General features: G+C 45.8%; 1 protein-coding gene and 12 non-coding genes across 15 annotated transcripts; 7 read left to right on the top strand and 6 right to left on the bottom strand.

Annotated features, from left to right (window-relative positions):
- Window positions 1-413: 413 nt before the first annotated feature.
- Window positions 414-487, bottom strand: trnat-agu (transfer RNA threonine (anticodon AGU)). Its single transcript has one exon. It is a non-coding gene; the product is annotated as a tRNA-Thr (tRNA).
- A 542-nt stretch (window positions 488-1,029) lies between these two features.
- trnak-cuu (transfer RNA lysine (anticodon CUU)) lies at window positions 1,030-1,102 on the top strand. The gene has a single exon. It is a non-coding gene; the product is annotated as a tRNA-Lys (tRNA).
- A 1,020-nt stretch (window positions 1,103-2,122) lies between these two features.
- trnat-agu (transfer RNA threonine (anticodon AGU)) lies at window positions 2,123-2,196 on the bottom strand. The gene has a single exon. It is a non-coding gene; the product is annotated as a tRNA-Thr (tRNA).
- Window positions 2,197-2,738: 542 nt separating this feature from the next.
- trnak-cuu (transfer RNA lysine (anticodon CUU)) lies at window positions 2,739-2,811 on the top strand. Its single transcript has one exon. It is a non-coding gene; the product is annotated as a tRNA-Lys (tRNA).
- A 1,020-nt stretch (window positions 2,812-3,831) lies between these two features.
- trnat-agu (transfer RNA threonine (anticodon AGU)) lies at window positions 3,832-3,905 on the bottom strand. The gene has a single exon. It is a non-coding gene; the product is annotated as a tRNA-Thr (tRNA).
- A 542-nt stretch (window positions 3,906-4,447) lies between these two features.
- Window positions 4,448-4,520, top strand: trnak-cuu (transfer RNA lysine (anticodon CUU)). Its single transcript has one exon. It is a non-coding gene; the product is annotated as a tRNA-Lys (tRNA).
- A 1,016-nt stretch (window positions 4,521-5,536) lies between these two features.
- On the bottom strand, window positions 5,537-5,610 carry trnat-agu (transfer RNA threonine (anticodon AGU)). Its single transcript has one exon. It is a non-coding gene; the product is annotated as a tRNA-Thr (tRNA).
- Window positions 5,611-6,152: 542 nt separating this feature from the next.
- trnak-cuu (transfer RNA lysine (anticodon CUU)) lies at window positions 6,153-6,225 on the top strand. The gene has a single exon. It is a non-coding gene; the product is annotated as a tRNA-Lys (tRNA).
- A 1,019-nt stretch (window positions 6,226-7,244) lies between these two features.
- trnat-agu (transfer RNA threonine (anticodon AGU)) lies at window positions 7,245-7,318 on the bottom strand. Its single transcript has one exon. It is a non-coding gene; the product is annotated as a tRNA-Thr (tRNA).
- Window positions 7,319-7,860: 542 nt separating this feature from the next.
- trnak-cuu (transfer RNA lysine (anticodon CUU)) lies at window positions 7,861-7,933 on the top strand. The gene has a single exon. It is a non-coding gene; the product is annotated as a tRNA-Lys (tRNA).
- An 800-nt stretch (window positions 7,934-8,733) lies between these two features.
- trnat-cgu (transfer RNA threonine (anticodon CGU)) lies at window positions 8,734-8,807 on the top strand. The gene has a single exon. It is a non-coding gene; the product is annotated as a tRNA-Thr (tRNA).
- A 1,952-nt stretch (window positions 8,808-10,759) lies between these two features.
- On the bottom strand, window positions 10,760-10,832 carry trnaa-agc (transfer RNA alanine (anticodon AGC)). Its single transcript has one exon. It is a non-coding gene; the product is annotated as a tRNA-Ala (tRNA).
- A 236-nt stretch (window positions 10,833-11,068) lies between these two features.
- On the top strand, window positions 11,069-25,617 carry brd8a (bromodomain containing 8a). 3 transcript variants are annotated; one of them, XM_061250244.1, is made up of 20 exons: window positions 11,069-11,115; window positions 11,838-11,934; window positions 13,822-13,891; window positions 14,808-14,857; window positions 14,952-15,074; window positions 15,437-15,517; window positions 15,633-15,697; window positions 16,131-16,273; window positions 16,646-16,840; window positions 17,060-17,156; window positions 17,377-17,523; window positions 18,017-18,171; window positions 18,552-18,951; window positions 19,888-19,931; window positions 20,760-20,974; window positions 21,551-21,643; window positions 21,841-21,909; window positions 22,551-22,833; window positions 24,452-24,496; window positions 25,102-25,617. In XM_061250244.1, the coding sequence occupies exons 1-20, from the start codon at window positions 11,097-11,099 to the stop codon at window positions 25,159-25,161; spliced, it is 2,451 nt and encodes an 816-aa protein (XP_061106228.1). In that variant the 5' UTR covers window positions 11,069-11,096; the 3' UTR covers window positions 25,162-25,617. The 3 variants fall into 3 exon arrangements, with proteins under 3 accessions (XP_061106228.1, XP_061106230.1, XP_061106229.1); XM_061250246.1 differs by lacking the exon at window positions 17,377-17,523; XM_061250245.1 differs by lacking the exon at window positions 24,452-24,496.
- The last annotated feature ends 501 nt before the right edge of the window (window positions 25,618-26,118 follow it).

The raw sequence follows: 26,118 nt of genomic DNA, 5'->3' as shown, positions 1-26,118 counted from the left end.
TGTACCTCAGCAGGAGTGCAGACCTGATCTTCTCAGGGGAGCTGACTGACCAAGATCTCCCTGCCCCAGGCCAAGACCCAGCGGCCCATGTTCTTCCTGTGTGACCACCAGATGGTGTACTGCAAGAAGGATCTGCTCCATTGAGACATGCTTTACTACAAGGGCTGGGTGGACATGGACCAGATCCTTATGATTGCACTGTGCCCAAGTACAGGCTTGAACAAGGGTAATTTGTAGGACTGTCAGCAAATTAAAAAGAAGGCAATTGGTTGGAACAAAATAACAGCATGTAGACTGGCCTTCGAGGACTAGAGCTGTGTACTCTTGGTTTGCTGTGCATTAAGATTCATTGTTCGCTGGACCACAAACAAAGCTCACTAGACTCATCGATACTACCAAGGAGGACTAAAGCCAGGCACCACTGGGATTCGAACCCAGGATCTCCTGTTTACTAGACAGGCACTTTAACCAACTAAGCCATGGCGCCACACGAAGACAAAGCGGTTTAGGCTGCTTCAAAACTGGTTTTATTGGTTTATTGAATGGAGAAACTTTGCAGTGCTTTGCTCAAAAGCAGTTTCTGTCTCATTGCCTTTGGAAAAATAACCTGTTGTACGATATCAACGTAGTTAATTGGGTATCAAAGTTATTATTTTGTCAAAATAAGCAAAAACATAATAGAAATTTGCAAGCTAATGGCTAAATATGTAGCAGTGACTCTTAGAAGCTTTTATAGAAGAAGAGCAGGTGACAATGTAAGGCTGTAATACTGATTCCAGGTCATATGAACTGTGAAGAAATAGCTTTTGAGCTCATTGTTAACACGTTTTACATTTCTGGGTTTGGAACGAGCAGAAGCCAAGAGACGTACCATGTGGTGTCGCTGTAGCCCTTTTAGTAAACAGGACATTGGGGGTTTGAATCCCAGCAGCGCCTTGCTTTCACTCTCCTTTGTGTTTCCCCCACTCCTGACTGTTAGCTTGGTGAGCTTACCTGCGCCACAGAGACCATCCTTGACAGTGGCATCTAGCCCGGCTAGCTCAGTCGGTAGAGCATGAGACTCTTAATCTCAGGGTCGTGGGTTCGAGCCCCACGTTGGGCGCAGCGTTTTGCACATTGAGATACAGGCTGGAGGTGGCCACTGGTCACAAGGTCGACAGCCTTCAATTAAGCATACAAATAAATGCAAAAAAGCTTTCTCAAACCAAAAATAAGATGATTATCCAAATATATCACAAGAATAAAGTAAGAGAAACTACAGAAATCCCCTCACAAGTGCTCCTTCAGCCATGCCCACAAAAGATCTTCCCAAAAGCCTCTCCCGAGACCTGAAAACCCGGCCTCTTTTGTCGACCTGTAATTAGCTAATGGGCCACAGCTACGTGATTACAATGCATCACAGCTGTGGCTATGCCTGTCCTGTAGGGCCGGTGCTGCCCCCTAGTGGACAGCACCTCAATATTCCCATCCTGGCACCACAACATGCTCAGTACCCTGTCAACTTTCAGTGGAAGTGATTACAGTATCTAGAAGTGATCTGAAAGTGAAAGTATCTGAAACTCTTTCTTGCCAGAATGACAAATTTACAAGCCAATGGCTAAACATACAGTAACATATAGAAGCTTTTATTAGTACACAATGTGTTCCTGACTGCTGACCGTGAGTACACCCGGTGAGAAAGTTAGGTTGGAAAAATTCTCACAGTGCAGTGTACCTCAGCAGGAGTGCAGACCTGATCTTCTCAGGGGAGCTGACTGACCAAGATCTCCCTGCCCCAGGCCAAGACCCAGCGGCCCATGTTCTTCCTGTGTGACCACCAGATGGTGTACTGCAAGAAGGATCTGCTCCATTGAGACATGCTTTACTACAAGGGCTGGGTGGACATGGACCAGATCCTTATGATTGCACTGTGCCCAAGTACAGGCTTGAACAAGGGTAATTTGTAGGACTGTCAGCAAATTAAAAAGAAGGCAATTGGTTGGAACAAAATAACAGCATGTAGACTGGCCTTCGAGGACTAGAGCTGTGTACTCTTGGTTTGCTGTGCATTAAGATTCATTGTTCGCTGGACCACAAACAAAGCTCACTAGACTCATCGATACTACCAAGGAGGACTAAAGCCAGGCACCACTGGGATTCGAACCCAGGATCTCCTGTTTACTAGACAGGCACTTTAACCAACTAAGCCATGGCGCCACACGAAGACAAAGCGGTTTAGGCTGCTTCAAAACTGGTTTTATTGGTTTATTGAATGGAGAAACTTTGCAGTGCTTTGCTCAAAAGCAGTTTCTGTCTCATTGCCTTTGGAAAAATAACCTGTTGTACGATATCAACGTAGTTAATTGGGTATCAAAGTTATTATTTTGTCAAAATAAGCAAAAACATAATAGAAATTTGCAAGCTAATGGCTAAATATGTAGCAGTGACTCTTAGAAGCTTTTATAGAAGAAGAGCAGGTGACAATGTAAGGCTGTAATACTGATTCCAGGTCATATGAACTGTGAAGAAATAGCTTTTGAGCTCATTGTTAACACGTTTTACATTTCTGGGTTTGGAACGAGCAGAAGCCAAGAGACGTACCATGTGGTGTCGCTGTAGCCCTTTTAGTAAACAGGACATTGGGGGTTTGAATCCCAGCAGCGCCTTGCTTTCACTCTCCTTTGTGTTTCCCCCACTCCTGACTGTTAGCTTGGTGAGCTTACCTGCGCCACAGAGACCATCCTTGACAGTGGCATCTAGCCCGGCTAGCTCAGTCGGTAGAGCATGAGACTCTTAATCTCAGGGTCGTGGGTTCGAGCCCCACGTTGGGCGCAGCGTTTTGCACATTGAGATACAGGCTGGAGGTGGCCACTGGTCACAAGGTCGACAGCCTTCAATTAAGCATACAAATAAATGCAAAAAAGCTTTCTCAAACCAAAAATAAGATGATTATCCAAATATATCACAAGAATAAAGTAAGAGAAACTACAGAAATCCCCTCACAAGTGCTCCTTCAGCCATGCCCACAAAAGATCTTCCCAAAAGCCTCTCCCGAGACCTGAAAACCCGGCCTCTTTTGTCGACCTGTAATTAGCTAATGGGCCACAGCTACGTGATTACAATGCATCACAGCTGTGGCTATGCCTGTCCTGTAGGGCCGGTGCTGCCCCCTAGTGGACAGCACCTCAATATTCCCATCCTGGCACCACAACATGCTCAGTACCCTGTCAACTTTCAGTGGAAGTGATTACAGTATCTAGAAGTGATCTGAAAGTGAAAGTATCTGAAACTCTTTCTTGCCAGAATGACAAATTTACAAGCCAATGGCTAAACATACAGTAACATATAGAAGCTTTTATTAGTACACAATGTGTTCCTGACTGCTGACCGTGAGTACACCCGGTGAGAAAGTTAGGTTGGAAAAATTCTCACAGTGCAGTGTACCTCAGCAGGAGTGCAGACCTGATCTTCTCAGGGGAGCTGACTGACCAAGATCTCCCTGCCCCAGGCCAAGACCCAGCGGCCCATGTTCTTCCTGTGTGACCACCAGATGGTGTACTGCAAGAAGGATCTGCTCCATTGAGACATGCTTTACTACAAGGGCTGGGTGGACATGGACCAGATCCTTATGATTGCACTGTGCCCAAGTACAGGCTTGAACAAGGGTAATTTGTAGGACTGTCAGCAAATTAAAAAGAAGGCAATTGGTTGGAACAAAATAACAGCATGTAGACTGGCCTTCGAGGACTAGAGCTGTGTACTCTTGGTTTGCTGTGCATTAAGATTCATTGTTCGCTGGACCACAAACAAAGCTCACTAGACTCATCGATACTACCAAGGAGGACTAAAGCCAGGCACCACTGGGATTCGAACCCAGGATCTCCTGTTTACTAGACAGGCACTTTAACCAACTAAGCCATGGCGCCACACGAAGACAAAGCGGTTTAGGCTGCTTCAAAACTGGTTTTATTGGTTTATTGAATGGAGAAACTTTGCAGTGCTTTGCTCAAAAGCAGTTTCTGTCTCATTGCCTTTGGAAAAATAACCTGTTGTACGATATCAACGTAGTTAATTGGGTATCAAAGTTATTATTTTGTCAAAATAAGCAAAAACATAATAGAAATTTGCAAGCTAATGGCTAAATATGTAGCAGTGACTCTTAGAAGCTTTTATAGAAGAAGAGCAGGTGACAATGTAAGGCTGTAATACTGATTCCAGGTCATATGAACTGTGAAGAAATAGCTTTTGAGCTCATTGTTAACACGTTTTACATTTCTGGGTTTGGAACGAGCAGAAGCCAAGAGACGTACCATGTGGTGTCGCTGTAGCCCTTTTAGTAAACAGGACATTGGGGGTTTGAATCCCAGCAGCGCCTTGCTTTCACTCTCCTTTGTGTTTCCCCCACTCCTGACTGTTAGCTTGGTGAGCTTACCTGCGCCACAGAGACCATCCTTGACAGTGGCATCTAGCCCGGCTAGCTCAGTCGGTAGAGCATGAGACTCTTAATCTCAGGGTCGTGGGTTCGAGCCCCACGTTGGGCGCAGCGTTTTGCACATTGAGATACAGGCTGGAGGTGGCCACTGGTCACAAGGTAGACAGCCTTCAATTAAGCATACAAATAAATGCAAAAAAGCTTTCTCAAACCAAAAATAAGATGATTATCCAAATATATCACAAGAATAAAGTAAGAGAAACTACAGAAATCCCCTCACAAGTGCTCCTTCAGCCATGCCCACAAAAGATCTTCCCAAAAGCCTCTCCCGAGACCTGAAAACCCGGCCTCTTTTGTCGACCTGTAATTAGCTAATGGGCCACAGCTACGTGATTACAATGCATCACAGCTGTGGCTATGCCTGTCTGTAGGGCCGGTGCTGCCCCCTAGTGGACAGCACCTCAATATTCCCATCCTGGCACCACAACATGCGTACCATGTCAACTTTCAGTGGAAGTGATTACAGTATCTAGAAGTGATCTGAAAGTGAAAGTATCTGAAACTCTTTCTTGCCAGAATGACAAATTTACAAGCCAATGGCTAAACATACAGTAACATATAGAAGCTTTTATTAGTACACAATGTGTTCCTGACTGCTGACCGTGAGTACACCCGGTGAGAAAGTTAGGTTGGAAAAATTCTCACAGTGCAGTGTACCTCAGCAGGAGTGCAGACCTGATCTTCTCAGGGGAGCTGACTGACCAAGATCTCCCTGCCCCAGGCCAAGACCCAGCGGCCCATGTTCTTCCTGTGTGACCACCAGATGGTGTACTGCAAGAAGGATCTGCTCCATTGAGACATGCTTTACTACAAGGGCTGGGTGGACATGGACCAGATCCTTATGATTGCACTGTGCCCAAGTACAGGCTTGAACAAGGGTAATTTGTAGGACTGTCAGCAAATTAAAAAGAAGGCAATTGGTTGGAACAAAATAACAGCATGTAGACTGGCCTTCGAGGACTAGAGCTGTGTACTCTTGGTTTGCTGTGCATTAAGATTCATTGTTCGCTGGACCACAAACAAAGCTCACTAGACTCATCGATACTACCAAGGAGGACTAAAGCCAGGCACCACTGGGATTCGAACCCAGGATCTCCTGTTTACTAGACAGGCACTTTAACCAACTAAGCCATGGCGCCACACGAAGACAAAGCGGTTTAGGCTGCTTCAAAACTGGTTTTATTGGTTTATTGAATGGAGAAACTTTGCAGTGCTTTGCTCAAAAGCAGTTTCTGTCTCATTGCCTTTGGAAAAATAACCTGTTGTACGATATCAACGTAGTTAATTGGGTATCAAAGTTATTATTTTGTCAAAATAAGCAAAAACATAATAGAAATTTGCAAGCTAATGGCTAAATATGTAGCAGTGACTCTTAGAAGCTTTTATAGAAGAAGAGCAGGTGACAATGTAAGGCTGTAATACTGATTCCAGGTCATATGAACTGTGAAGAAATAGCTTTTGAGCTCATTGTTAACACGTTTTACATTTCTGGGTTTGGAACGAGCAGAAGCCAAGAGACGTACCATGTGGTGTCGCTGTAGCCCTTTTAGTAAACAGGACATTGGGGGTTTGAATCCCAGCAGCGCCTTGCTTTCACTCTCCTTTGTGTTTCCCCCACTCCTGACTGTTAGCTTGGTGAGCTTACCTGCGCCACAGAGACCATCCTTGACAGTGGCATCTAGCCCGGCTAGCTCAGTCGGTAGAGCATGAGACTCTTAATCTCAGGGTCGTGGGTTCGAGCCCCACGTTGGGCGCAGCGTTTTGCACATTGAGATACAGGCTGGAGGTGGCCACTGGTCACAAGGTAGACAGCCTTCAATTAAGCATACAAATAAATGCAAAAAAGCTTTCTCAAACCAAAAATAAGATGATTATCCAAATATATCACAAGAATAAAGTAAGAGAAACTACAGAAATCCCCTCACAAGTGCTCCTTCAGCCATGCCCACAAAAGATCTTCCCAAAAGCCTCTCCCGAGACCTGAAAACCCGGCCTCTTTTGTCGACCTGTAATTAGCTAATGGGCCACAGCTACGTGATTACAATGCATCACAGCTGTGGCTATGCCTGTCTGTAGGGCCGGTGCTGCCCCCTAGTGGACAGCACCTCAATATTCCCATCCTGGCACCACAACATGCTCAGTACCATGTCAACTTTCAGTGGAAGTGATTACAGTATCTAGAAGTGATCTGAAAGTGAAAGTATCTGAAACTCTTTCTTGCCAGAATGACAAATTTACAAGCCAATGGCTAAACATACAGTAACATATAGAAGCTTTTATTAGTACACAATGTGTTCCTGACTGCTGACCGTGAGTACACCCGGTGAGAAAGTTAGGTTGGAAAAATTCTCACAGTGCAGTGTACCTCAGCAGGAGTGCAGACCTGATCTTCTCAGGGGAGCTGACTGACCAAGATCTCCCTGCCCCAGGCCAAGACCCAGCGGCCCATGTTCTTCCTGTGTGACCACCAGATGGTGTACTGCAAGAAGGATCTGCTCCATTGAGACATGCTTTACTACAAGGGCTGGGTGGACATGGACCAGATCCTTATGATTGCACTGTGCCCAAGTACAGGCTTGAACAAGGGTAATTTGTAGGACTGTCAGCAAATTAAAAAGAAGGCAATTGGTTGGAACAAAATAACAGCATGTAGACTGGCCTTCGAGGACTAGAGCTGTGTACTCTTGGTTTGCTGTGCATTAAGATTCATTGTTCGCTGGACCACAAACAAAGCTCACTAGACTCATCGATACTACCAAGGAGGACTAAAGCCAGGCACCACTGGGATTCGAACCCAGGATCTCCTGTTTACTAGACAGGCACTTTAACCAACTAAGCCATGGCGCCACACGAAGACAAAGCGGTTTAGGCTGCTTCAAAACTGGTTTTATTGGTTTATTGAATGGAGAAACTTTGCAGTGCTTTGCTCAAAAGCAGTTTCTGTCTCATTGCCTTTGGAAAAATAACCTGTTGTACGATATCAACGTAGTTAATTTGGTATCAAAGTTATTATTTTGTCAAAATAAGCAAAAACATAATAGAAATTTGCAAGCTAATGGCTAAATATGTAGCAGTGACTCTTAGAAGCTTTTATAGAAGAAGAGCAGGTGACAATGTAAGGCTGTAATACTGATTCCAGGTCATATGAACTGTGAAGAAATAGCTTTTGAGCTCATTGTTAACACGTTTTACATTTCTGGGTTTGGAACGAGCAGAAGCCAAGAGACGTACCATGTGGTGTCGCTGTAGCCCTTTTAGTAAACAGGACATTGGGGGTTTGAATCCCAGCAGCGCCTTGCTTTCACTCTCCTTTGTGTTTCCCCCACTCCTGACTGTTAGCTTGGTGAGCTTACCTGCGCCACAGAGACCATCCTTGACAGTGGCATCTAGCCCGGCTAGCTCAGTCGGTAGAGCATGAGACTCTTAATCTCAGGGTCGTGGGTTCGAGCCCCATGTTGGGCGCAGCGTTTTGCACATTGAGATACAGGCTGGAGGTGGCCACTGGTCACAAGGTAGACAGCCTTCAATTAAGAATACAAATAAATGCAAAAAAGCTTTCTCAAACCAAAAATAAGATGATTATCCAAATATATCACAAGAATAAAGTAAGAGAGTGAAGTGAGGTGCTGCCCCCTAGTGGACAGCACCTCAATATTCCCATCCTGGCACCACAACATGCTCAGTAACGTCACATAAAAAACAAACTTTCAGTGGAAGTTATTACAGTCTCAAGAAGTGATCTGAATCTGAAAGTATCTTAATCTTTCTTTCTTGCTAGAATTACAAAATACAAATACAAAATACAAAATACAAATACAAAATACAAAATACAAATCCTGGAGTTCTGGAGGCTTTCACTCCAATCAGTGAGTCCAGTGAGCTCTTTTTGAGGTCTAGCAAACGCAGTAGCCATGTCCAATACTGTGTCCTCAAAAGATGTACTGCCTACTAAATATGTAGCTTACTTATATTAGTTCACAATGTGTTCCTGAATGCAGACTGTGAGTACACCTGGTGAGACGTAGATAAAATTTCCTGTATTCAGTTTAAAACACATATTTCTGGAATTTCCCTTCCAGCCCACCGTTGGAAAGTTGCCTGGGGAAATGTCGCTCAGTCTGCAGCATGTTGTTCTTGTTTGCTGTCTCACAGCAGGCTATTTTCCCAAAGGCATAAAAACCAGCTCTCAGCAAGTTTCTAATTTCAATAAACAAATGAAATGAGTTTTGATCCAGCAGAACCCAAACTTGCTTTTGTCTCTTGGCGCTGTAGCTTAGTTGGTTAAAGTGCCTGTCTCGTAAACAGGAGATCCTGGGTTCGAATCCCAGCGGTGCCTGCTTTTAAGCCTCCTTTGTGGGAATGATGACTCCAGTGACTGCTATTTGAGGTCCAGCTTACACAGTGGATCTTAATTCACAGTACACTAACTGCATAACTCTTTTCACCCAACTGTGGTATTTCGATAGAAGGTCAGGTGACAAGGAGGTCTTGCTGCCAGTGAACGGTTCTCTGCAACCGTCGGCCGTAGAAGTCCTGGGTAGTGGCCTGGGTAGCTCAGTCAGGCGAGCATGAGAGCAGGCGCAGTTTCAGACTTGCGTCCAGAATCACGGGTCGCGGGGGGGTGCTTTGCAATTCCTCAAGCACAGGAGCGGATGACTTCAGCAGGGGCAAGGAAATTCCCACCTTTCCCCCACCAAATGTGTTTTTCTTTGCCGAATTTGTTCATTATCACCGGTGCTGTGGCTTAGTTGGTTAAAGCGCCTGTCTAGTAAACAGGAAATACTGGGTTCAAATCCCAGCAGTGCCTTGCTGTCTGTCACTTGTCTGTTGTCCACGTCCCTGACTGCTTCCTAACCAACGTGGAATTAACTGTGCTGATCCGTTCTATTAGGCAACTAACTGATTTCACCATATCATGGACTTTCCTGTAATAGAGTTCACATTGACTTATATGGCAACATTGGTTGACATTGCTTCACGCAATTCAGAGCTCGGCAGCATGTGGGAGTTCCGCAGGCTTCAAAAAATACATTGCATCCTCCCTTTACTGGCTAAAAGTGAGTTTCTTGGTCTTCTTCTGCAAATACAAAGACAAGTAGGACTCAGGCACCGTATTACTTATAACCCATTAGCCATGGTCCTTCACATCATCAATGAATGGACATCAAATTGAAGATGTAAAAGTGCTTTGGGATTGGGGTGGACTTCTTGACATGGTTTGCAAGAAACACGGGTCAGGGCTGTTGACACGATCGTTCAGAACTTGGTTTTTAAGAATCGCTAAGCATACTGAATCCACGAATGAGGGGATCCTTTCGGTTAACAGCCGTGTAAGGATGTGATGTGCGAAGCCCATTCCGCCACTGGAGGGCGCCAATGTTCTGAGTTTGAGGCAAGTCAATACGGAGAGCCAGGAAGGGACGTGAGAAAAGGGAAGGCTAGGACTGGGCATGGTAGAGGTCTGGTGGTGGAGGCAGGGAGACCAGCGAGGAGGGATGTGATGTCACATTTTACAAATTGCACATTTGTTTGATACCACATTGAATATATTTTGTTTAACTGGCTAATAATGCACATTTCTTAGATCAATTTGGGCTGGTCTGGGTTACTTCTGTCCTTATTCCACTAAAATTATGTGAAGTCAAGCAGGTTTCACTGTTTAGTATGGCAATGAATGAACACGAGACAAGCATCAGATAATTTATTGAAATGCATAGATGTGCAGAATATTAGTATCAACTCTCGTATGATGGACTGTCCATACATTGAGGAGTTTGAATGTTCTCCCCGTGTCTGCATGGGTTTCTTCCGGGTACTCCGGTTTGCTCCCACAGTCCAAAGATAAGCAGGTTAATAGCTCCTGCTATAGCCCTTGACCAAGGCACTGGCTTCAGAATGGGAGTTGGCCCCAGGCACTGCACTTTGGCTGCCCACTGCTCCTAAGTAATTAGGATGGGTTACACGCCGAGAACGCAACAATTACAAAGAAATAAATAAATATAATTTCTCTCTACTCCTTCATCTTCTCTCCCCCATTTTCTCTCATCATTGGTAGGCTATTCAACAAAAACATCTGTATTTATTATAATAACCAAGTATTGCACAAATAACTTGCTTTTTCTTTAGGAGGACAGCTCCCCTGCTGCAAGTAAAAGACAGGACTACATTGTGATGCTACTGTCGTGTTAACTTTAAGAAATGGCACATTATTTTTTACCTGCAAATCATTCACATCACTGATCCTATTCATTCACTGTCCTGTTTTCAACGAAGAAAGAAAAAAAAATTTGGAGGATGCGGGCATCGATCCCGCTACCTCTCGCATGCTAAGCGAGCGCTCTACCATTTGAGCTAATCCCCCGATGCGGCGAGAGTGCTCCCGCATACAATCTTGGATTTGCAAATCAATAATTTGATGAATCTGAATGTATTATACTTTATCATATTATACAAATCGCTTTCATCAGCAATAATTCTGAAATATAAATGTATTCTTGTTTCATGTGAACAACAACGAGATATGAGAATACGCTGTGAAACTACAAGCCCCAGTGTGCAACATTGGATTGCTATAGTTACGATCGTGAAGAACGGAGAAGGCGTGGTAAGCATTTGTCAAAGCAACATGGCGAGCGGGGTGGGCAGTAAGTATTGTACCCCGTTCTGTAAAGAAAACCGTTTAGCCAGCTACGCAGGATTTAAATGAAAAAGGAAACTCGAACAAAATAAGCATGCACCAGTAGCACATTTAAATGCATTGGTTGCTATGAGTGACTAATTATTTTGAGCGTTCGCTTAGGCTCGGTAACTCGGTAGCCTGCGTATAAGAAACTGAATGACAAAACAAATTCGCTTAAAAAGTGCTAGCTTGCTTACGAGCTTGGAAGGTGTGTGTTGCGCTGAATCTGTTGTTAGGACTTTGCTGCCAATTGTTTTCTGTTGCACATATTATCCGTTTGTTTAGTTCGTTTATAACGTTGCAATACTAAAGAAAAGGTATTATGATGTATGTTTTATGAATAGCTGCTGTTACAGTTGACTGGCTAGCTGGTTACACGCCCCTCGTCCACATTACAGTAGATAGCGTCTAACATTCGTCAGAAGTGTGTATTCTGAAAAGTTAGCTACTAACATGAATATATCCACTCATTTAATCCATGTGTCTGCATTATTGCAAACATAAAATATTTAGCTCGTATTGTATTGTTTTACTTCCTATCCTTCCTTCCTTATTTTTGCGCATTAAGTCTTTAATTTAGGCAACACACGGATCGTCACTGCCTATATTTGTTCCAAGCTGTATGAATCATAACACAATCTCCATCATTCCTCTACTCTCGTCTCCGTGTATGTCCCCGCCCCCCAGAACACAAGCTGCTGTCTCTCGGCCCAACGGAACCGTGGTCGGTGCGCGAGAAGCTTTGTTTGGCCTCCTCCGTCATGAAAAGCGGAGACCAAAACTGGTAAATATCACAACCTGTCTTTCGGCCCGACCGCCTGTCTTGTCTTGTCTGCTCCAAACTTCAAACACAGACAGACTCTTTGTGCTTGTTCACGTGATCACTGACGCGCATTTCACTTTGATGGGCCCTCGTGATTGTATTAACACTGCAGATCAACACATAATATTATGATTGCTGGATTTGTGGAAGGTGCCGTCACCCAATTTCTGCGAAAATGCAACCGGACCCTTCTATTACACACGATGATTGGAGCTCTCAACCCCCTCCCCTATTGCCAAAACATTATAAAATACAAACTGAGGACATATTTAAAACTCTTTTTAATATACCTTAGTGACCATTTTATTTGCTAGACCTTTGTAGACCATTAGGTACGCTTTGTAATGCTAATATCCAATCAGCCAATCATATAGCAGTAACACAACACGTAAAAGCATGCAGACATGGTCAAGATGTTCAGCTGTTGTTCAGACCATCAGAATGGGGAAGAAATGTGATCTAAGTGACTTTGGCTGTGGAATGATTGTTCGTGCCGGACAGGGTGGTTTGAATATCTGAAAAACCGCTGAGCTCCTGGATTTTCACACACAACAGTCTCTAGAGTTTACAGAGGATGGTGCAAAGCAAAACTTTAAAATATCCAGTGAGCAGCAGTTCTACAGTTGAAAACACCCTTTTTAATGAGGAGGAGAAGAACAGCAAGTCTGGTTCAAGTTGACAGGAAGGCGACAGTGACTAAAATCACAGTGGTATGCAGAAGAGCATCGCTCAAGACACAACACGTCGAGCCTTCAGCTGGATGGAGCAGAAAATACCTAATGAAATGGTCACTGAGTGTATATGTAGATGACAGAGTTGACATAAAACCCCAGTCACTTGTGTGCTACAGTGCTGCCCTCGGTCCTTTTTGGGAGATATAATTGGATGGATGTAATTTGTAATACTGAAATGGATTGGAATTGGTTGTTTAGTGGTTTTGTACCGGCCTTAACTGACTGGTTAAGTTGTGCTCTGTACAATAAATCTGTATTGTAATTAAAACTTGAACTCAATCAATGCTGTGTTGTTTGCTGTTTTTCATAGACACATAAAGTATTCCTAATACAATGACACACATATTGTGAACACTACTTAAAACACATTTACTATCATTATTTCTTTTAAACATTCAAGTAATTAAAAATAAACCTTTTCCAATTACAGTAAAATATTTAAACACCATGTATCTGTTAATCATACATTTTAAAAGACTTGATTTTTTATTTTTATTTTTTAAGTACTTGAAATATTTGACCCAGGTTTACCAGGGAACAGTTACTGGGCCTAAATCTGAGTTCTGTGTCATCATCTCTTATCTCTTTCTGTTTAATGTGCTTGCTCTATGACAAAACGTCTCTTTTACTGTGTCTATGTCTTCTCTCTTCATTATTCAGGTGTGTTTTTCATGAATGAGCAGAGCAGATAGCATAGAAGACGGCTTCCCTGCTGTGAAATCCAGCTATGTCAGCTTGACCAGCTTGAAAACTGAACTGGATATAAAGCTTGTCCAGCTGGGTAGGAGCTGGTCAACCAGCTAGTGCTGGTAGCTTGTCTGTACTGGTAGCTGGTCATTCAGCTACCAGCTGTATCAAAACATAGCTTGAGCTGATTTTTTCAACAGGGAGAGCCACACATGTTCCATTAACATATTGCCCATTTATTGAGCGTGTAATTTTTACTGAAAATAATTCAGGTTAAATGCCACGTCGCAAGCCTGGGTTCTTAACGACTGCACCACACTTCTGTTACGCTTGGATGTACGGGCAGCTGCCTGGGTTTGTGTTTGTCTCAACGACTTTCTTTCGAGTGGTGCGGTAATGCAGAGATCTCTCTCTCTCTGTCTCCTAGGGTGTCGGTCAGTAGGGCCATTAAGCCGTTTGCAGAACCGGGCCGGCCCCCAGATTGGTTCTCTCAGAAGGTAGGACACTCTGTGCTTGTGCTAGAGGGGGTCAGTGTTGTGGGCTGAGCTAGCTGCTAGTATCAAGAGAATGTGAATATTTACATATTTTTATTTCTTATCCTAGTAAGACATAAACTAATATGTCGGCTGTATGCTTTGTAGATGTTATGGGAGAATTTTCTGTTTTTTTCAAACAATAGGGCAAGCCTCTGATACAGGCCCCTCTTTCTGCTCATTAGGGGCATCCCCTCCCCTTTTAATATGGACAGTTTGTATGTAAAATATACATTTTAAGGCATTCTTATGAAGTAAGCAGGACAGGGCATAAAGACAGGACAAGATAAACAAGGCTGTTAGGATATTATAATTATATATTATAAATGCACATCACACAGCATATGAGTAACACGATTTGAAAAGTTGACATATTTGTTGTGACCAATCTCTGTTACTTTACACATTGGGAACACTGATGATAAAGTCTTTTCTAAAATCCGAGTAACTAATAGCAATTTTTTTCCAGTCTTGCGTAGCAGGAGTTTTTTTCTGTCCAAAATTGTAAAATACTTTTTTTAGCTTATAACAGAGTGATAAGCATACAGTAGATATGTTTTGAGGTCCCTATATATTTAAATGTTTGGCAGATCCTAGTTATACAATTATTTACTGAAAGCTAAAGTTAACCAAAAACCATTAATTTGCAGTGATGTATATCTTTTGGGAGTACTGACAGCCATGTTATTACAAAGCAAATAATGATGCGTGAGTTCCTGGCTAAAATCCTTTCTAAAAATTTTTGTTAGATCTCTGCCCTTGTTTTAATGTTGGACATGCTGACAGTAGCTGATTGTGTTTGTCAGGACAGCTGATTCTGCGCTTGTTGTTGAGCTGTAACTGGTTCTAAAAATGGCTTTCACCCTCTTTTTTTATACAGCACTGTGCCTCCCAGTACAGCGAACTTCTGGAGACCACAGAAACCCCCAAGTGAGCAGCTGATTGGCTTTGCTGTTAAACATAGGCTGATGGTAGATGTTCTGTAATGATTGAACTGTGTGTGTGTGCGTGTGTGTGTGTTCAGGCGGAAGCGGGGGGAGAAGGGTGAGGTGGTGGAGACGGTGGAGGATGTGATCGTGCGCAGACTCACAGCCGAGAGAATCGAGGAGCTGAAGAGGTTGATCAAAGAGACCCAGGAGAAACACAGGTACAGTGATAACACCGGTTAATGTAACACAGGAACAGTGATAACACAGGTTAATGTAACACAGGTACAGTGATAACGCAGGTTAATGTAACACAGGAACAGTGATAACACAGGTTAATGTAACACAGGTACAGTGATAACACAGGTTAATGTAACACAGGAACAGTGATAACACAGGTTAATGTAACACAGGTACAGTGATAACACAGGTTAATGTAACACAGGTACAGTGATAACACAGTTTAATGTGACACATGGACAGTGATAACACAGGTTAATGTGACACACACAAGAAAGGACAAAAACAGAAGAGACTGTTCCCAAGTCTGGAGTTTGAGACCCCACCCTGTGTGTGCTTACAGGAAGTTGAAGAAGGAGGCAGAGCTGATCCAGGCTGGGCATCTGGACTCGAAGCTGGACGACCTGTGGGGGGAGATCGTACAGTAAGTTACGCTCGCGGGCATCTTCCCCGTCCGGTCGCGCTAACGGTAATTCAGTGCCCAACAGACTGCAGATCAGTGAACGATTAACTATCAGATGTCACATCTCTGCCGGCAGGAAGAAGAAAACAGAAGAGGAAGAGGCGGAGCTTAAGAGAAAGGCCACAGATGCGGCCTACCAAGGTACAAAGCCAAACTCTCTTTCTCTTTCTGTCTCTCTTCTCACCCTCTCTCTCTCTTTCTTTTCTCTATTAGTTTCTCTCTCGATGCCACCATTATTGGTTACATAATAATACAAGTGTTAGCAATAGAGTCAACGTGGTCATTCGCTAATAGACAGCGTAAATGAGATAATATGAAGATTTAAGGCCAGTTCATAGTCCAGCAATAGCGTCACTCGAATTAAATCACAGAACGTTCTGTTGTCGCCCGACGTAGACGTTGGCCGTTGTCCTTAGCAACAAGTTTAAACGCACTCCAGTCGCCCAGAGTATAAACCAAATGTTGCTGCCACCAGCCACATCCATTGTACGTCATCGGTCGCTGGACTATGAACTGGCCTTTAGCCTGGTGTTAGCCTGAGGAAAAGATATAATCAAGATGGCGGTAAATACAGCCCGGCAGGTGGTGAAGAACACCCCGAAACGAGTCCCCAGTGTGACGGTGCGTTCCCCCCTGGGGGCCAGCTCCCCCAGCCTGGAGTTCCCCCCGGCGGACACACCCCAACCCCCGCCTGAGGAGCCAGGGCCCCCGGCCACGGTGAGCTCCTCTGCATCTGACCTGACGCCCATAACCCTGGAAATATTTTTGAAAGTAATGCCTCAAGATGTAGCCCCGCCTTCAATAGCCTTGTCCATTGCACCATTTAAAAAAAATGAATTCATTAGTCGCCATACAAATTGTACCATATCTGCAATTTAATATGGCCTGGCCTGTCACACATGGCCTGTGATACGAACCCAAAACCAGCAGGTTACACAAAAACACTGCTAGCATGATCTGCTCTGGATGAAACGCTTGCCCTCCCCACCCCTCTACCTGTTCTCTTTTCCTCACTCCTTTACTTCCTGCCTCTCTTCCCGTGTCACTTCCACTTCCTGTTTTGTTACCACTTCCTGTTTTGTTGCACAGGCTCCAGGCACGGCAGTGTTTGTGCCCCTGTCAGAGGTGGGCTCGGGCCCCATCGCCGTGGAGACAGGCCTGGGGGGGCTCCTGGACGACTCCCCCCAGAAGAAGCTCCTGGGGCAGAAGGCCACGCCCCCTCCCTCCCCTCTGCTCTCCGAACTGCTGAAGAAGGGCAGCCTCCTGCCCACCAGCCCCCGCCTGGTGAGAGAGAGCGCAGGAGAGAGAGAGGGAGGGAGGGAGGGAGGGATACAATATTTGATTATGTCAATTTATATGTGTCCAAGTGATGATGTTTACGCAGGTATTATACTGTTCGTGCATACGACCAGTCCAGTCGTGGCCCGGTGTATATTGCCTGCTATCGGTAAGCTAACCTGATTGCAGTATAACCTGGACTATGATATATCACTTGTTTTCCAGGTTGGAGACGGAGACATCCCCGGGGGTCATGTGACCGGAGTGCTTGGACCTGACCTTCAGCTGGTGGCCTCTGCCATGTCTGTTTCCCAAGCAACAGGTAACCATGACAACGCCACCTTTTAAAACGATCATCATCAGCAGTAGGTACACACACACACACACACACACACACACACAGACACACATACAACTGAACCACACTTCCAGCAGTAGGTACACACCCCACTCACACATGTTGAGCGTGCTCTGGTTATGGTGTGTTTGCTCGAGGCTGTGCCGCTCTCTCTCTCTGCCCTGTCCGTGCGTCCGTCCGGCAGGTGCTCCCACACTGTCCCGCCTGCTGGAGGCTGGCCCCGCCCAGTTCCCCTCCCCCCTGAGCTCATTGGCCAGCGCTGACCCGTCCATCACCCCCCCGACCACCACCACAGCTCCCACACAGGACACCCCAGCCTCACTCAATGCAGGTCTCTCTCTCTCTCTTTCTTTCTGTCTCTTTCTCTGTCTATCTCGCTCTCCCTCTCTCTCTCTCTCTTTCTGTCTCTTTCTCTGTCTATCTCGCTCTCTCTCCCTCTCTTTTCTTTGTATTTGTATGGGGATGGTGGTTATCCATCGTAAAATACCAACATTTTTCTGGTTGTTTGAATATGATTTATTGCTTATATATAGACCTGTTCATGCTCCTGAGTGGTACAATTTATAAACCAAAATGTTGTACAATTTATAATTGCAATAAAGAAAATGCACAATACTGCAATAAGGACACACAAACAACAAAGACAGTTCTCATGTGGAATTAAAAGCAAGGAAAAAGAAGTGAGATTTGAGTTGAGATTTGAAGGTGTACATGGAGCCATCATGACCACTCCTAGTGGACACACAAAATGGCGCCTGGGCCGATATGAGGCAGAGCGCAGTGTAGGGGCGGGAGCGAGTGACACCCTGTCTGTGCCCGTGCAGGAGCAGACGCCCGGATGGGGCCAATGAGAAGCCCCACGGCAGGGGAGGGGAAGGCGGCCGAACTGGGCGAGGAAGACCTGGTCACCGTGTCCTACATGGGGGACGAGCTGGACCTGGAGACTGTGGGAGACATCATCGCCATCATCGAGGAGAAGGTGTGTGAGGAGAAGGTCCTTAGCTAACCCCTCTCCCTCACACGCTCACCGTATGGCTCAAGGTGTTCAGTAGTTTACAATATATACGCACATCAAAATGGCAGGCTATAGCTACTGGCCAAGGCACTTGTCTGGGATCTGGAATGTTGGCGCTTAAACTTCTCCCAATCTCTTGGTCACTCTCTCCCTCCCTCTCTTTTCCTCCCCTCTCTTTCTCTCCCTCCATCCCTCTTTCTCTCTCCTGTTCCCTCTCTCTCTTTCTCTCCCTCATCCCTCCCTCTCCCTCCCACCCCCTCTCTTTCTCTCCCTCCCTCCCTCTCTCCCCCCTCTCCCTCCACCCCCCCTCTCTTTCACTCCCTCCCTCCCTCTGTCTCTCCCAGGTGGATGAGAACGCGGAGGCGCTGGACGCAGCCGCAGTGGAGGCGGCCCTCTCTCTGTGTGAGGAGGCGGTGGACAGCCACTCCCTCCCGGGCCCCTGGGAGCCGGGGCCCTTCAAACCGCCCGAGTCGGGGCCCCCCTCGGCCAGCTGCGGCCTGACGGACGAAAAGGGCTCCTCCCAGCACGACAGCGCACCCAATCACGCCCACCCCGCTCCCCACGCCCCTCCCTCCTCCCTCTGCCGGGACCACGCCAACCCCCCGGGGACGGGGCTCGACCCCAGCATGCAAGGCGGAGCCAGCAGGGGGGAGGAGGGGAGGAGGGAGGGAAGCCCCGCCTCCTCCCTCCTCAGCATCAAGTGTGAGAGCGAGGAGTGGGGTGTCGGTGACACGCCCCACACAGGTGTGTAAGAACATACGCACACATACACACTCACACAGGTGTGTAAGAACATATGCACACATACACACTCACACAGGTGTGTGAACACACTCACACATACACACACAGGTGTGTAAGAACATACGCACACATACGCACTCACACAGGTGTGTAAGAACATACGCACACATACGCACTCACACAGGTGTGTAAGAACATACGCACACATACACACTCACACAGGTGTGTAAGAACATACGCACACATACACACTCACACAGGTGTGGAAGAACATACACACACATACACACTCACACAGGTGTGTAAGAACATACGCACACATAGGTACATCACTGGACATGCAAGGTCAGTGGTTTGAACCCCGGTGTAGCCACAAGGCCCTTAACCCCACATTGCTCCAGGGGGCAATTAGCCCCTGCTTAGTCTAATCAACTATAACTCACTTTGGAAAAAAACATTAGCCAAGTAACTGTAATGTAATGCATAAACCTAACGCACCCCAGGCCTGGGTCAAATACGTAATTGTTTTGGATTAAAATACTTTGCTATGCTTTACTGAGAATGTCTATGGAATGGAACCTATAGAATATGCAAACCCCGCATTCTGATCCTCTTTGCTCTGCTCAGTTGCACCAGGCAAAATGTATCCAGCACAGAAAAGTATTTGAATCCAAAACATTTGAGTTTGAGCCAGGTTTGACACGCACATACGTACGCACTCACAATCAGGTGCTTGTCTGTTTAATTCTGTATGTCTGTTGTCCGCTCTTTCCATCTCTCCCTCTCCTCCCACGTTTACCTTTTTCAGAGCTTTGGCTCTTGTTTTTTTATTGCTTGACTCATTGTCTAATTTTAAAAAAGTTAAATAAAGATGTTGAAGAAAATGTTCAATTCAGAGCTTTTAAAAGGCCAAGTCTCTCTCTCTCTCGCTCACAGAATCCGTGACGGAGGATAGCTTGGCATCAGGGAAGCACTCCAAGGTACCCCGGCCCCCACAAACAGGAAACAAGCCGCATTCATAAAGGTCTACTGGCAACACAGCACAAACTGCACACAGACATTCCAATACATTAGTCCTTACTGTTCATTATTTATTTGTTTGGCATTGCGGCCTGTGTACACTTTACTCAGGACACAACCATCCAGTGACAGTTCTGGATCCATAAAATGCAAATCTGTCATTTTTCATATTTGGCTGTCTGTGATCATTGGTAGTCACAAACGTTTGTGTATTTGGAGAAAGAAGACTGCTTAGAGACAATCAACTATGTCATCTGATACTGACGGTGCTTGTCAAATGACATTCTTCAGCAACATATCAAACCAAATTAGGATTTTTTGGATTTTAGACATTTTTGGTATTTTAGATGTTTTGTCATGCAACGTTGTTTGTGCCTCTGACCTCGGGAAAATCTCTCGCTCTGTAAGTCGTTGTACACCATAAAACTTTAATACGTGGTGGGAATTTCACACCTGACACACACTAGTTTATAACCGCATATAAAGGGGAAATTTACACAAAATGCTGACACATTGAATCGATGTTGCTACAAAAATGGCATTGTGAGAAGGTATCAAACATGGAGGCAGAGGCAGAAACACTGCGGGTTTTCAAGACCAGGCTAGATACTATTTAGCTTTTAGGCAAGCCGTAGCTACACTTTAGTGGTAGGAAAAGGCGAGCATTGCTGGGCTGAATGGCCTGCCCTCACAATTATGTCATGTGATGTTATTTTTTCATATGAAAAAAATGACGGATTGACACTTTAAGCCTCTCTGGCTCCAGCTGCCTCTGTCTCTCCCCGCAGGAGGTGAAGGAGGAGGAGGGGGGCAGCGAGGGGGAGGACGGGAGCGTGTCGGAGATGAAGGAGTGCGGGGAGGGGGCGGAGGCCTACCTCTCGGAGGCGGAGCTGGAGCCAGCGGCCAGTGAGAGCGAGGACGGGTACAGCCTCCACACCGCCTCCTCCCTGCAGCTGCACAACATGGCCGACTCCATCCCCAGCAGCCCCGCCTCCTCGCAGTTGTAAGCTACTGCGCCGCTCTTAGCCCCGCCTACTTCTATACAATTCGCCACGCCCGTCCAATACACTAATATAAGCCCCGCCTCCTCGCATTATGAGTCACTCTTAGCCTTGCCTACTTATATAGAAGTAGCCATGCCCCATCACTATTCTGTACTATACTCCGCTAAATATCTATAATGAAATGCTAATCTCAGCCGTCCTGCCTCAGTTGTGTCACTCTTAGCATCGCCTACTTCTATGCAATTAGCCACACCCATTCACTACACTAATATAAGCCCCGTCTCCTCGCAGTTGTGAGTCAATCTTAGCCGCACCTACTTCTGTACACTGCAACTAGCCATGCCCCTTTACTGTATGTAATGTAGCCCTGCCTACTTCTATACACTGCAGTTAGCCACGCCGATTCACTTTTTGATGACCAAATTGATCATTCATGCAGGTGATTTGCAGTCACAGCATTGGAACCATTGCAAATAGATACCACTAGGTATAGCAGTATAAAGATGAGCTGTATAGCGGCAGTTAGTTTTGTAGGGTTTTTTTTGTTCGTTCGTGAGTCTCTCCTCTCCTGTCAGTTCCATGAGCAGTGAAGACCAGGAGGCCATCCAGGCCCAGAAGATCTGGAAGAAGGCCATCATGCTGGTGTGGCGAGCGGCAGCCAATCACAGGTACGAGCCCAAGAAGATCCCTTAATCTGAGCTAACGATTAAACAAAACAAATACCACCAGTAACCCCTCCTGCTAATTCTCCACTGTAACAGGCCCCACTGTTCTAACCTTTAGCCTGATCTCAGGAGAGCATTAGAAGGGCAGTGATGTCCGTGTCTTTTGGTGAAATTGACGGTTTCTGTGTTGTCTCTGGCAGGTATGCCAATGTGTTCCTGCAGCCAGTGACGGATGACATTGCACCTGGGTACCACAGCATCGTCCACAGGTACCGTATCAGACCGTTCATTTCTGTCGTCCTGCGTCTGCTCGACCAGAATTGACATTTTACATTTACGCTCACTTAGCAGATACTCACTTAAACAGTTATAATACAGGACATACAATACGCTTAGATGTAACAGGACTCTGCTTGCAGTTAGATGAACACCAGGCATAGATATTGAGTACATTACAATAAATTACAGTAACACATTGGAGGCAATGTGGCAGTGAAAAATGCAATGCTGTTGTGGACATTTTACCACGCATTACAACCATTGAACTGAAGGGAAAAACTAATACAAGTATGTGGAAGTGTTGGCTTCGTTAAACATGTGTGTGTGTGTGTGTGTGTGTGTGTGTGGTGTGTGTATATTTGTGTGTGTGTGTATGTATGTGTGCATGTGTGGTGTGTGTGTATATGTGTGTTGTGTGTGTATATTCTGTGTATGTGTGTATGTGCATTTCTATGTGTGGTATGTGTGTTGTGTATGTATATTCTGTGTGTATGTGTGTGTGTGTGTGATGATTGTATGTATGTCTGCATGTGTGTGTGTATATGTGTGTTGTGTGTGTATATTCTGTGTGTGTGATGTGTGTATGTACGTGTGCATGTGTGGTGTGTGTATGCGTGTGTGTGTGTTCCAGGCCCATGGACCTCTCCACCATAAAGAAGAACATTGAGACGGGTCTGATCCGCTCCACGGCGGAGTTCCAGCGGGACATCATGCTGATGTTCCAGAACGCGGTGATGTACAACAGCTCGGACCACGACGTCTTCCACATGGCCCTGGAGATGCAGCGTGACGTTCTGGAGCAGATCCAGCAGTTCCTGGCCACGCAGCTCATCATGCAGACCTCCGAGTCCGGCATCAGCGCCAAGAGCCTGCGGGGCCGCGAGTCCGCCCGGAAACAGGATTCTAACGACAAGGTGAGAGAGTCCGCCCGGAAACAGGATTCTAACGACAAGGTGAGAGAGTCCGCCCGGAAACAGAACTCTAATGACAAGGTGAGAGAGAGTCTGCCCGGAAACAGAACTCTAACGACAAGGTGAGAGAGTCTGCCCGGAAACAGGACTCTTAACGACAAGGTGAGAGAGTCCGCCCGGAAACAGAACTCTAACGACAAGGTGAGAGAGTCCGCCCGGAAACAGAACTCTAACGACAAGGTGAGAGAGTCCGCCCGGAAACAGAACTCTAATGACAAGGTGAGAGAGAGTCTGCCCGGAAACAGAACTCTAACGACAAGGTGAGAGAGTCCGCCCGGAAACAGGACTCTTAACGACAAGGTGAGAGTGTCCTCCCGGAAACAGAACTCTAACGACAAGGTGAGAGAGTCCTCCCGGAAACAGGACTCTTAACGACAAGGTGAGAGAGTCCGCCCGGAAACAGGACTCTTAACGACAAGATGAGAGAGTCCGCCCGGAAACAGGACTCTTAACGACAAGGTGAGAGAGTCCGCCCGGAAACAGAACTCTAATGACAAGGTGAGAGAGAGTCCGCCCGGAAACAGAACTCTAATGACAAGGTGAGAGAGTCCGCCCGGAAACAGAACTCTAACAACAAGGTGAGAGAGAGTCCGCCCGGAAACAGAACTCTAATGACAAGGTGAGAGAGTCCGCCCGGAAACAGAACTCTAATGACAAGGTGAGAGAGAGTCCGCCCGGAAACAGAACTCTAATGACAAGGTGAGAGAGTCCGCCCGGAAACAGAACTCTAACGACAAGGTGAGAGAGAGCCCGCCCGGAAACAGAACACTCATGACAAGGTGAGAGACAGTCCGCCCGGAAACAGAATTCTAACAACAAGGTGAGAGAGTGATAGTCTGTCCAGAAACAGGACTCTCACCAACAGAAGAGGGTCTACAGCAAAAACTGGATCTGCTTCCCTGGGCCCTGACGGTAAACTCCACTAAAATTAAATAAATATCACATGAGGAACAACTCAAGTTTAACTACCAATCCAAGCTGTGACCTTTGACGCTTGGCTAAAGTGACACTGTGCCTAATAACCCGTGCACGCATGCACACACATTTACGTACGTGTACACACACCGTGACATGAGTTTCAGATCTCGTTTTTTTTTTTTTTTTTTCTGGTTTCCTTCTCTTTCTGCTTGTCCCTCACCCTGCCTAAAGTCCCCTTTGTGTACACACTGTGAAAAAATAAATTTCTCTCAAGTAGAAAATATTAGCTTGTTTTAAGTTAGTTTGCTTGTCACCAGCAATATGGCTTATCCCATTGGCAAATCTTGAAATGTATTTATTTTTTGGTTTGAGTGACAGCAGTCTGTTCTTTTCCTATTCCTGTGGCCACTGGCTCCTCTCTCTCCAGTCTCTCTCCAGTGTGTGAGCACGCTGTATCGCCATTGTGTTGTGGTTTGTTTGTGTGCGTGTGGATGTGTTGTATGTGCAGTATGTGTGTAGTATATGTGCAGTGTGTGTGTGTGTAGTTCTTCTCTCTGTTGTTTGTGTGTGTAGTTCCTCTCTCTGTTGTTTGTGTGAGTGTGTGTACTTCCTCTCTCTGACTGTGTTGTTTGTCCTCTTACAGGACAGTGTCCCCATGGCCTCTCCTGCCTTCCTTCTCTCTCTCTTTGTAAGTATCTCTTATGCACACACATAGCCAGATACTCGGGGGGGATACAAACCACAAGGAGCATACATACACACACACACAGAATACATACCACAAGGACCACACCATACACAGACACAGATACACACACATGCATACGTATGTACAGACAGACTGACACACACACACACACACACAGACATAGATACAAACCCACCTCTGTACAACTCTGTGGAACAACAGCGCCCCCTGTGCGGTACTGCAGCACTCATGTTTTCAGAAATATCTGCAGTAATTGTGGCGCAACATCATCTTAGTGGTGTGTAGGTCGAGTGTCAGTGCCTTCATGTTGTGGGCTGTATGTTTGGCCATGTAAAGCAGTGTGTTCTAGTGTGCGAGTACGCACAGAACTGTCACTATTACGTTGAGGTTACATTCATTTACCTACTGAGATTTCAAAACTCAAGTACATAAGCACTGTCGGATTAGTTTGAGAGCAGCAGTACTCCAGAAATGTTATCTGTAGTAAGGACAGGTGGAATATGCAGTTAGCATCCTGCCTGGGTTTGACCGACGCAGAGCTGCTGTCCAGAGCTCCCACCTCCCGTGTCCTTCTCTCCCTGCAGGACGGGGGCAGCAGGGGGCGCCGCTGCGCAATCGAGGCAGACCTGAAGATGAAGAAGTGAATTGTGGGTAAAAACCTGCGGCAGTATTGTCACACGTCCGTTTCGTCTGCGGTGACCGAGGGGATCGCTGACGCAAAAAAAAAAGGAAACCGGGATGATTTTATTGGTGGGCCTCCGATGTCCCAGCTTTTCCATTGGCCAGAAGAGAAGTGATGTCACAGTGCCAAGCTCGATTGATGTGGAAGGGGGAGGGACAGGAACGGTCTGTGCTGTGTCTTCTCTGAAGGGAAAGTGCGGAAACAGCAAAAACACCATCCTGTGCGTCTGTTCGTTTTAAAACTAGAATACAAAAACGGAAAGCATTTCACTGTATGTGTCCGTTCCGTGTTGTCCGTAGTAACAGCGTGTCGTTTTGTACGGTCATATCACCCCATGTACATATACTGTTATGTTGCCTGCTCGTGTGTGTTTTTTAACTGTGTATGTGTCTGAAACAATAAATATGATCAAGAGAAACTGTGTTTGGTAGCTGCTGTGACCTGTTTGTCTCCAGCCTGGGTGAAATATATTTAGATTACGGCTGTACCACAAAACAGCTCACAAACCTTCAGTGCAGGTGACCCACTTATTGAGCGAATGCATTAGATGACCTTACCCTCACTGAATTATGGTTTTGCTTTACGTATGCAAAATCAACTGCATGTACAGTGCTTGTCTGACTGTAAATCAGACCTGGGTAAAATACATAACTGGAGTGTTATTTAAAAACTTTTCTCTGCTGGTTTGAGCTTGCCTGGTGCAATTGAGCCAGCCGAGGGGACCAGAAGGTGGGGTTTGCACTTTTTGAGAGTATGTTCCGATACACCAGACAAGCTCAGTAAAGTGTAGAAAAGTATTTGAGTCCAAAACAATTATGTGATCCAGGTGTAGTGTAAATATGAACAGAATGTGTGTGATGTGGGTAAGGGAGGGGTAGTGTTGTAATTATCACTGTTCCTTGGGGATGCAATCCCTCAC

Source organism: Conger conger, chromosome 7, assembly GCF_963514075.1.
Source record: "Conger conger chromosome 7, fConCon1.1, whole genome shotgun sequence".
NCBI classification, from domain to species: domain Eukaryota; kingdom Metazoa; phylum Chordata; class Actinopteri; order Anguilliformes; family Congridae; genus Conger; species Conger conger.
Note: the sequence above shows the minus strand (reverse complement) of the source record. Positions and strands in the feature narration are given on the sequence as shown.

Coding starts and splice junctions, on each gene's coding strand:
- brd8a (XM_061250244.1), top strand. Junction 15,518..15,632: donor CTGTGGGGGGAGATCGTACA/GTAAGTTACGCT, acceptor CTCTGCCGGCAG/GAAGAAGAAAACAGAAGAGG. Junction 15,698..16,130: donor CACAGATGCGGCCTACCAAG/GTACAAAGCCAA, acceptor CGGTAAATACAG/CCCGGCAGGTGGTGAAGAAC.